A 10,793-nucleotide genomic window follows, 5' to 3' on the forward strand; every position below is an offset into this window, starting at 1 on the left:
TCCAGCGAAGAGGGAGTGCGCCGGCCCGGAAGTGGTCATGAATGTTGTACTAGTGAATCACGTGACTGTCATTGTGGACGCGGCGCTGCTGTTTGAAAATAGGCTAACGTGTTAGCGATATAGCTTCCGATCTTTAGTTCATTTCCCTGCAACATAACAATCATAAACACTCGAACTTCAGGTAACGACGATCGTATGGAATATTTCAGTGTTGCCATGACCGCTTATTGTAAGCCACTTTGGGCTTCTTTTTCTGTAAAGTTGCTTATACATATTGGTAGATTTTTGGTTTCCTAATGTTGCTTAAACCAGTGGTTCTCCAACATTTTCGTGGCAAAGACCCCAATATTAATATGTATTAGTCCACAGAGCCCCCCCATCTGAAAATAAATGTGTGCCAGCAGGGACCCCCCCCCCCCCCATACAAGATTTGTGTTGTTAAAATGTTCAATTTTTTTCCCAAAATTACCTATCCCTTTTCCCCCAATTTTTTTTCGTTTTTAGTTTGCAGATCTTCAAGCTTTGAGCTTGTAGATCGGCTATTTTCAAATAGCCGTAGCCTAGTCCCTTCTTTTGGGCTTGTTTTCATAGACCTGGTTGCTTCTCTCACAAAATTTGGCAACACTGAATAGTTGTGCATTCACAGTTTTGTTTTGCCAGTGTTTCAGACTGACTCAGACTGTCTCTCCTCCAGACAGTACAGCCACTTACTGCAGCGTCGACACACCATTCGGAGCCATAATGGGTGTGCATGATCTGTGGTCTATTCTCGGGCCAGTGTGTGAGTCAGTGCCCTTGTACAGCTTGAGTGGGAAAACTTTAGCTGTGGACCTTAGTTTATGGGTATGTGAGGCCCAAAATGTACAAGCAATGATGGGGAGAGTCACAAAACCTCACCTAAGGTAATTGTTTTACAGTGCTGTAAATGTTACAGGCCTAGGGCTGTCACGATTAGAATTTAAGTTGACGATTAATTATCACACTAATAATTGCGATTAATGTTTTAATTGTGTTTTTGCCACTGAACATTCAAAAAATTGCACTGGGCTGATATGACAAATAACTTAGATATACAAAGAAAATACTGACATTTATACTTTCAAAACATTTAAAAATTGCAGAAATAGCTGATCTACAAGCGTACAACGCGTTACGAAGTGACATGTTGTAAGCTTGTTGTTCTGCTATTTTTGGAAAATGGATGAACATTTTTCAACATGGAAATGATTATGACGATTATGCGGAATAATTGCGATTATCTCAAATAATTGCGATTAGGCAATTATGTAATAATTGTGACCAGCCTATGCAGGCCTATACAGAATAGTCTGTCTGCCTGTTGATCCTAGACAAGTACAGTCTATGATTTCACTTTTGATCATTATCATGAACAATGTTCATTTATGTGTTTCAGGAATTTATTTTTCAGAGTATCATCCCTCACACTAATGGGAATAAAGCTAGTTTTTGTCATGGAAGGTGAGGCCCCCAAACTTAAAGCAGAAACCATGAGCAAGAGGACAGAAGCAAGATTTGGAGGATTCAAAAAGGCTGCCCCCAAATCAGCAACCACAAAGAATACCAGCAGAGGGCGCTTTAAAGCAGTCCTGAGAGAGGTTGGTATCACAGCATTCATAAGGGGTCAGACACGGACCATAAGAATTTGACATCTAATAGCTAAGAAGAACCTCACAGACGGCCACTATGTGACCTATGTTTGCAGGTTACATGTACGAGATAGCAAGTGTCTGTTTTCACAGACCTTCTCACTCCTCTCTGCAGTGTGCTGATATGTTGGACTATTTGGGGGTGCCCTGGGTGACCGCTGCAGGGGAGGCTGAGGCCATGTGTGCTTACCTGGATTCCAAGGGCCTGGTGGACGGCTGCATCACCAATGATGGAGATGCCTTCCTGTACGGAGCCCGGACCGTATACAGAAACTTCAACCTAAATACAAAGGTAGTATTCTGCCAGGATATGATTTACACATTTTTTTCTTCCCTCTCTCTCAGGTATATCAGGTTTAGTGACACAAAAATGACCATTGATTATCAATGAGATTACTGTTGTCCTACCATATTTACTTCCCTGTTTCTGATCACAACCGTAACCTGAGATAAGAGGGGTAAAACTGGTTAAATTACATTTTTCTATCTTTTTTTATTCTACTGATACTCATCCACACAAGTCATCTTGAAGTTATTCTTTATTCGGACCCCCCCCCCCCATTAGCTTCCACAAAGTGGTCGTTAGTCTTCCTGGAGTCCACACAAAATTTCAACCATAAAAACAGACAATAGTAATCAGCAAATAAGTGAAGTCACTCTGCATATAAAACAGAGACAACTAGAAAAAGTGCTCCTCGGAGCACAGGTCTCCGCCAGGTCAGGTACGTTATTCTGGCCTCCTGGTGGCGCTATAATAGGCCAATGTGAAAAGGGTGCCATTTATTCTTAGGTCTTTCACGGCAATCAGACACTGCATTCATGATTTGAGGCATTTTGTTCCAAAAATGTGTTTTGCTAAATTAGACCTGCTGGTGCACAGTTTCGGAGCGACCGGGCCAACGGTGCCGGAGATTAGCTGCTAACACACAGACAGGACGGACGGACGGACAAGGGGCAAAACATACTCTCTCGCCATGCCTTTCGGCCTGGCGGAGACAACAATAACCAGTATAATCACAAATAGAGAATTCACAAAATATGTTGCCAACAACTGGGGTCAGAGAGACTTTGGCAAATATACTCATGTAAAAAAGTTTTATCATTGCCTTTTTATCTTCTCAAGGACCCTCAGGTGGACTGCTACAGCACTGCTCGAGTGCAAGCAGAGCTACATCTGTCGAGAGAGAATCTTGTTGGTCTGGCCATCTTTCTTGGGTGTGACTACATCCCTAAGGTAAAAGATTTCAAACTTTGTATTGTGAAGTTTGTCCTGTCATGTTCATGATATGAATTACGTATAACTGTCCTCTATTCTTCTCTGTTACTTTGGTATAAGGGTGTACCAGGTGTTGGTAAAGAGCAAGCGCTCAGGCTTATCCAAGCGTTGGACGGACAGTCACTTTTACAGAGGTAGGAATCTTCTCTTCCCTAAGTATGAATTCCTGGCAGAGTTCTTCTATACTTAAAGGGATATTTCACTTTCAAAATTGGTTTAGGGTCATTTTGATGTCTACTCAGGCTTTTGTGAGCACCCCAGATAGTTTTAAAGTATCTAAATACTGAATCAAGCAACTTAAAAACTGTCCGGGGTGCTCACAAAAGAGTAGAGGTTAAAATGACCCCAAACATGTTTGAAAGTGAAATATCCCTTTAAATGCATTTAACTATAATAATATTAATTTGGTCCGCTCTCCTTTTGGGTATTTTGTCGCTGCACATTTGCATATACGGTGAAATGTGTCCCCAATGTAACCCATCCGAAGTATCAGGGGCAGAGTCTGGGGAGCAGTTGGGGCTTAAGTATCTTGCTCAGGGACAGTTCAACACATACTGTTTCCCAGGCAGCCTCTCTACCCATTCATCTATGGTGGCCCATTTACACTCTTTGTCAATAGTGCACAGTTCTTCAAATGACAGTGTGTATGATGTCTTGGCTGTTGGCACCTCTTATAACTTGTCTTTGGCCATTGCAGGATCCAGAAGTGGAGGCAGGAAAATGTAGCAGGCTTGCCCGAGGCAGCTGTAAAGAAGGTTCCCCACTGCAGTGTATGCCGCCATCCTGGTGAGTTGAGCCTTGCCTGGGCCCGAACTCTCACCTGTTTTCCTAGTTTTAAGAGGTTTAAAGCAGTAGGGTGTGTCCCCACAAAACGTGTCTCATGCTGACCTAATTCAAAACCTTGTCATATCATGTTAGTGCACATGTTTTAGTCTGTCGACCCCAAAAAAATACCCACATAGCTTAAGTTCATTAGGCTTTTAAGGACATTTTATCTGTTACTGCCCATACCCATGCCCAGAAAGGTTTTAGAAAAGTCAGGGAAGTTTAGTTTGAGCCCCACTGGATCCCTTATGGGTCGGGGATCAGTCATTCATGGGGACACAATTGGCTGCATCCCCAATCGGTGGGTTTGACCAAACATTCATGATTGACTCTTCTTATTGTCTATAGCATGTAAAAATCGAACATTTCAACGTGGGTCATTTATACGTTTTGAAAGTTTGGGAACCCTGCACAAGATATTCATTAGGCCTGTCTCTTTTTCTTCCTTTCAGGCTCAGCCAAGGCCCATGAGCGTGGTGGCTGTAAGCTATGTGACAGTACAAAGTTCTGTCAGCCTCAGGATTTTGACTACGAGTGTCCCTGTGACTGGCACCGATATGAGCACACACGCCAGGCCAACTCTGCCGAGACCAGCGTTCGGAAGTATGGCCCTTGTTTTAAATGCACTTTGTCTAATTGTTATGAAAAAAGTGCTGACATCACCTAATGCACTGCTATTAATATTAAGTATATTAAGTAACAGACAACTTGATTGGACATTAGTTTGACATGTATTATTTGGTTTAAATTATTGGATTCCCTTTTCCTCAGGAAAACGCTGATGAGTGAACAGTTCCCGTTTACAGAGGTACAGTTTTAAATCCAGCATAATCGAACAGCATGTACTGCAGCATGAATTTGTATTAGGGCTGTTTTATATTGACAAAATCATAACAATTCATAACATTACAATCATAGCATTGACCCCAATACCTTGATATCGATAATGTGATGATATTTTGTACATGACTATTGTTCTCAGAAGATATTTTCACACAATTATATATACTGTATATTATTTACATACAATCATTGATGTGGATATTGTGACCACACAGGTACAGTAGAGGCTAGAACAGTTTAATAAGTTCAGAAAATGTTGTTACTTTAATTTTAAGTTTTTAATAATTTTTTTTGCACAGCATCATTACAAAATCCGTGTGGAAGTGGAAACATGCCATATAAGAAGGAAAAGAGAAAAAACATACATAGCCCTCCACAGAGAACAAAAAAAAATTACTTTAATGCAGCCCTTTCAAGACCAGGAAAAGGACTACATAGTGCTATTTCACAACTGATATTATATATATATATCTCACCCAGCTCTAGTTTGTATGAATTCCTGTTTAAAAAATGTATGGTGCATATATTGCAGATCATCAATGAGTTTCTGGTCTCCAAGGATAAGCATGTGGAACATTTCAGAAAGAGGAAACCAAATATGTTGTTGATGCAGGTAAACTAGTTTATTCAAATCCTGTTCATTCACGAAAAGGAATTATGGAGTCTAGTGGATTCACAAGGTGCATCGTGTTTTTCTAGAACTTTGCCCTTGATAAAATGGAGTGGCCCAAGAACTACACTTGTGAAAAGGTTCTGGTGTTGATGACGTACACAGAGTTGATGAACAGGAAATGTGGAAGAGAGATGACTTCGCAAATTAAACCCCTGCGGTAGTGTTCCATTTATAGTTAAAGTAACAAGGCTTGAGATATTATTGATTGATTGATCATTGTATTACATATACAGTATATCATGGCTTATTATTATTATTTATTATGATTATATCTGTTTGGATACAGAATATTGAAACCAAGAGTGAGGAATGCAGTTGCCTGCTTTGAAGTCGTCTGGAGAACACCAGGTCAGTTTGGTCTGAATGATGCTGAAGGAGTGTCCGTACAGTCCAATGTTTTTACTGTAGTATGTGTAAACTCAATTTACAAGTGAACAGAATTCACAGTATCTTAGAAAACGTGTTCTGAGCTGAGAACCAGTAAAGCAGCAAAGGTTGGGGTGCGGGGTGCTCGTCACCGTCTCGTCTATTAGTGACTGACTGTGAGGTGGGGTTCACAGCGGCCAGAGGTGACAGATCAGTCACAACAGTCACTAGGTGCTAAACTGGCTTCCTCCCCAAGCTGGGAAAACTGTCATATCAAAGTCTGCTTCCCTAACAACCAGGTTTGACATGGCATTGTTTGGGGAAAGTCTCTCAATCCACAATTCTGAGAGCAAAATGTATATTATACAAAATGAACTTAAAATCCTATGATGAAGTATATGTGTATACTGTATATCCCATTTATTACTGAAACTTCAAACTGAAGCATATGTAAGTATAGTATCATAACTAAGCATCTCCATGGCATCCTTCCTTGTTGTAAATGTATTGTAGTGCCAAATGTGCTTAACAATTTGGAAATAGTGTTACTGTACCTTGTGGGGAAATTAAGCAAGCACTATCAATAGATCCACCTGCTACCTGGGTTTAGGATCAAATTCATAAGATTAGAGTCATTAATAATAATTGAGTATTCTATCATGAGTAGAGGAGTCAAGTTTAATTTTCAAATGAAGTACTTGTACTCAGTGCAAAGAGTATACTTACATGTGTCATTTTGGGTGCTTTTAACAATGTAGTGCAATATCTTAATATGTACAATACCTGTAGCATAAGACATGACATTGATGTCTGTATTTCTATGGTCTGTGGCTCTGTGCAATAGATTTACATGACTTGACATACTCTTACATTTAAAATGTTCCCTAATTTGTCTGAGAGCAATGCACAAAGTCAGAGTATTCAAACATACTTGGCCAATAAACGGATTCTGATTATCAGACCATAAGGCAGTGAATATATGAATATACTGTCTACTACAGTATGTATACAGTCTACCACCAAAGAATATGAGTGAATATTATATTTGTGTTTGTGCGTGTGAGAAACTGAAAGGGCTGAGATTTACGTCATTCACAGTACAATCCTCAGGATGCTGAGAGTGTAAAAAATGACGGGGTAGTGTTCTGACACTGTGGATGTGATACACTGTGACTGCAGATCATTACGCGTTTCCTGAGGATCACCCGGCTGTGGAGACTGTGGATGAGGTGAGGACGGTGGAGGAGGAGGCTCTGTTCTGCCTGGCCTACCCAGAGATAGTGGAAACCTACCTGAGAAACAAAGCTCTGGCTGAAGAGAGCAAAACCAAGAGTAAGACTTACTATAAAATCACCATATCCACATCATATGCACAAATGTAATGGGTCAATTTGGTTACATTTGTACACACTCAGACTTAAATGAACATTGATTACGTTATAATGCAGATTGGCAGATAATCCTTAACTTAAACATGTTGAGTTACTGTATGCCAAGCTGTTACATCAACAGATAACATTGCAATATTCCAATATGTTTATTTGAAAGATTCTGTATCTAAATTGAACACCTGGTTTAGTAAAAGCACATTCATTTAGCTGTATCTGTCATAAGAACTGGGGCCTCACCTAAACTTGACAAAGCTCAAAGACTTCCCACACAATCCTGACAGGAGCGTCCTTCATCAAAGGCACCTGTGGCTTTGCGATGTTTTCTAAGCCGTCTCTTACGGCAGCCCTGACACCTGAAAATGCAGGGATTAGCAGTTCCTCTCGCTCACCAAAGGCTTTGATGCACCAGAGGTGTCTCTCTCACAGCACTGGCTGTGATTTTATACAAGTTGTGTTTTGCTCAACACCATGCTCCTCTGTGCTATAGAGCACCACTTCCTGATTCCGTGCAATCAGGACGCTAATTGGACGTCGTTTAGTCTGTTAAGCGTAGCTCAAATTCATGAAAGGGACACTGTCACAACTCACAACTTTATCTCTATATATTATTTGTAGGGCTAATGTTCCATTAGAAGCCATAAAACACCGTTTTCTGTGTGACTCTGAAACACAGCCGAAGTTGTGCTGAAAGGCTTACCCCATGTCACTTCACTAAAATCTGTGAATGTGAAAACTATAACCCTTACTCCCTGGTTTTTAGCTGCTATCATCAGTGTTAGCGACATTATCCTTGTTTGCCTTGTTTACAGTATGGGAGTGTCATGTGATTACATGTCTGTAAAATGTATCATGGAAATGATGTGAACACTCTTTCACAAAAGCAGAAATAGACAGAAAGGGTCATTTTGTCTCTGTAGGATCTGTGCTGAAAATGTATTCACTTTTAATCATTGACACTCTTTTTTTTATTTATTTTTTCAGAAAGGAAACCAAGGAGTAAAAAGGCAACATCGCCAGACCCTTGTGATGGTGTTTCTGACCTTCTGTCTCAAATGACCCTCGAGGGTTCCACTTCTGCTACAGACAACGTCCAACCACAGGCACAGCTGCCCAGTATTACAAACCGAGGTGACCCAGAAGTAGCTGTTCTGAAAACTCCAGTGTCCAATAGGCTGAATCCTATAAGAGACCAACATGTTCTGGGTGATCGCCCCATATCTCAGGTCCACGATGTGCTGTCCACCCTGTCTCCCACTGCCTGTGGGACAATGACAGGTTCAGAAGGTGGCGTTTCACCCTCTGTGTCTGCTGTTATAGATGCACTCCACCTGAGTGACATAGACTGGGAGTCTTTCACGTCCTCCCCGCCCCCTCAAGCAGCTACACTGCGTACCTCAGAGCTAAAGCCGAGAGACGCAGCGGGTGATCGTGCAAAGGTAGCAGAAGCTGAAGGCCCAAAGCATCAGCCTACTACAACTGAGGGCAGAGAAGCAGAGTCCAAACCTGCTCCTAAGCTGTGTTATACTGAGTGTCCTCTGAGAGACAGAGTTCTTATGAGGAACGCGCTCAACGAGGCACGCGACGATGTAGCCACACAACGATCACATCATGTTATGGCCTCAATGGAGCCTGTCTCTTTTCACGACAAAGACCCTAAGTCGAGCAGACAGATTGATGGTGTATGTAGTAATGACCCCAAACCATCAGGGAAACATGGCGTCCTTAACAGAAAAGTACCTCTCAATGATAAAAGCCAGAGTGTGACCAGTAAGGTAGACCCTGCCTATCAAAAATCTAAATGTTTGGAGCCTTTAGCACTAAATCAATGTAAAGCCAATACTAATGATGTCCAAAAGCCGGCCCAGAATTATACATTTGTGAAAAGAGTCACTTCATCATCTGTCCCAACACAGAGGTGCCAATCTGACAGGAAGGTGCCTCAGACCACCAAGAAGAAGAGTGTGTGTGTGAGTGTGGGCTCATCAAGCGAGGACAGCGATGCAGAAAACAAGCGATTTGCAAATCAGAGGAAAGCTAAAGTGAAACCCAAAAGCAAGCTATTGACCAGTGGGGACAAATACTTTCCATTGAAACCTACCTCCAGAGTTCCTTCAACCAAACAAACATTGGACACTCATAATGCTCAATCATCAGAGTCTGCCACACTGACTACTACCAGGGTAGATGTTCAGGTATATGGCAGCACTGGTGAATGCTGCTCCTCATCCAACAAGACCATGGGCCAAGATATTCCACCAGTTATTGTAGATGATAATGTGTTCACCTCACCTGTGTCTGTTTTAGATAGTGACGACGACTCAGTGATTTGTAGTGATAGTCCATTGCCACTGGCTGAGAGGCTGAGGCTGAGATTCCTCAAATGAATGCAATGGCTAAAGAGTGAGATGAAGACCATGAACAGTTGAAGTATTCTCTGTGTACATAATGCCATTATCGTTTACTGCATTTGTAAAAAGCAACAAAAAAAACGTATCTTAATGTTGAAGCGTTCTTAACATCATTTTGTTTACATATAGTACATGTATAACTGCTGTGATTTTATTGTACAGTACAGAAAATATAAATCATTGTGAAAATGTGATATGAATCATTTTAATAAATATAGCAAGTTCATATTTAGGCTGCAAGCCTTCACCAGTGACTCCTGCTTTGGCACTGTGTTGTTTTGGATTACTACCGACTGGCACATGGATTACTACGTACTGATGGGAGACTTATTATTTATAGTTTTTATTTGCTAATATATTAATTGATGATGGACTATATTCATTCACATATTCACTGTTGATGGACTGTACATACATTACCCAGATACTAACTGTTGAAGCCTGTTAAAGATAGATAGTTGGATACACCTTTTTTTTTATCCTGAGGGAAATTCAGTTGTCATAGCACCGCAGCAAGAACAACACTGCACACTTCACAGTGTACAATATTAATGCTGTCAGTGTTGTGTATTCATTTGCGATAGATGTATTCATTATATTCTCTGCTAATACTAGACTACATTCAATTCAGACATAATTTATTGATGTGACAGCTTGAGTCATTCAGAGACGCAATGCATATGTATTGTGTCTAGTCTAACTATTTTATATTTTTTCTAGATTTTTTTTCTTGGCTCTTGACTCTTTATATATACATATGTGTATATATATATTTTTATTTTTTATTTTTTTCGTCCCCCAAACACAATTGCACATACAGTACAAATAAACACTTCACTGAGACTACATGTTCCTATGTTTCATTGTTATGTTAAATACTGTGAGCCCCCTGGGAATCAATAAAGATTAATAATAATACTGCCCTTGAATTTCGCTCTGGATGACCAATTGTGCTCTTCTGGTCAAACTAGATTTATGGTCATCTGTCAGGCTGAAAGTCAGCATATATATAGAACATATGTAAGTAATCCTGGACCATGGCAGGCTCTGGATTTATAGTTGAAAAGTAACTAAGCACATTTACTCAAGTAATCTACTTAGGTACAATTTTGAGGTACTTTTATTTTATTTGAGTATTACTTTACTTTACTAGGTTTAGTAAAAACTGCACATTTGACTGTAATTATTTGTCAGCTTGACTTACTTTGCAGATTTAGATTTAGATTACAACAAAACATAAATTAACTGATGAATTATGATTTGTTGTTTTAGGTTAAGCTACCCAACAACAGCACATAAAGTAATCATCCCCACCTTTAAAGTGATGAACACTATCAATGATAT

The 10,793-nt window shown here is 40.3% G+C and overlaps 1 protein-coding gene across 3 annotated transcripts; it reads left to right on the top strand.

Annotated features, from left to right (window-relative positions):
- Positions 1–73: 73 nt before the first annotated feature.
- gen1 (GEN1 Holliday junction 5' flap endonuclease) lies at positions 74–9,664 on the top strand. Of its 3 annotated transcripts, none has more exons than XM_080453284.1 (14): positions 74–181; positions 695–902; positions 1,415–1,616; positions 1,783–1,959; positions 2,791–2,901; positions 3,004–3,077; positions 3,641–3,729; positions 4,221–4,371; positions 4,540–4,576; positions 5,144–5,224; positions 5,311–5,441; positions 5,571–5,632; positions 6,830–6,982; positions 8,023–9,664. In XM_080453284.1, the coding sequence occupies exons 2-14, from the start codon at positions 742–744 to the stop codon at positions 9,423–9,425; spliced, it is 2,832 nt and encodes a 943-aa protein (XP_080309410.1). In that variant the 5' UTR covers positions 74–181; positions 695–741; the 3' UTR covers positions 9,426–9,664. The 3 variants fall into 3 exon arrangements, with proteins under 3 accessions (XP_080309410.1, XP_080309409.1, XP_080309411.1); XM_080453283.1 differs by having other exon boundaries at positions 119–181; positions 661–902; XM_080453285.1 differs by having other exon boundaries at positions 119–181; positions 699–902.
- The last annotated feature ends 1,129 nt before the right edge of the window (positions 9,665–10,793 follow it).

This window comes from Gymnoscopelus braueri (assembly GCF_963280865.1).
Source record: "Gymnoscopelus braueri genome assembly, chromosome: 16".
In the NCBI taxonomy this organism is placed as follows: domain Eukaryota; kingdom Metazoa; phylum Chordata; class Actinopteri; order Myctophiformes; family Myctophidae; genus Gymnoscopelus; species Gymnoscopelus braueri.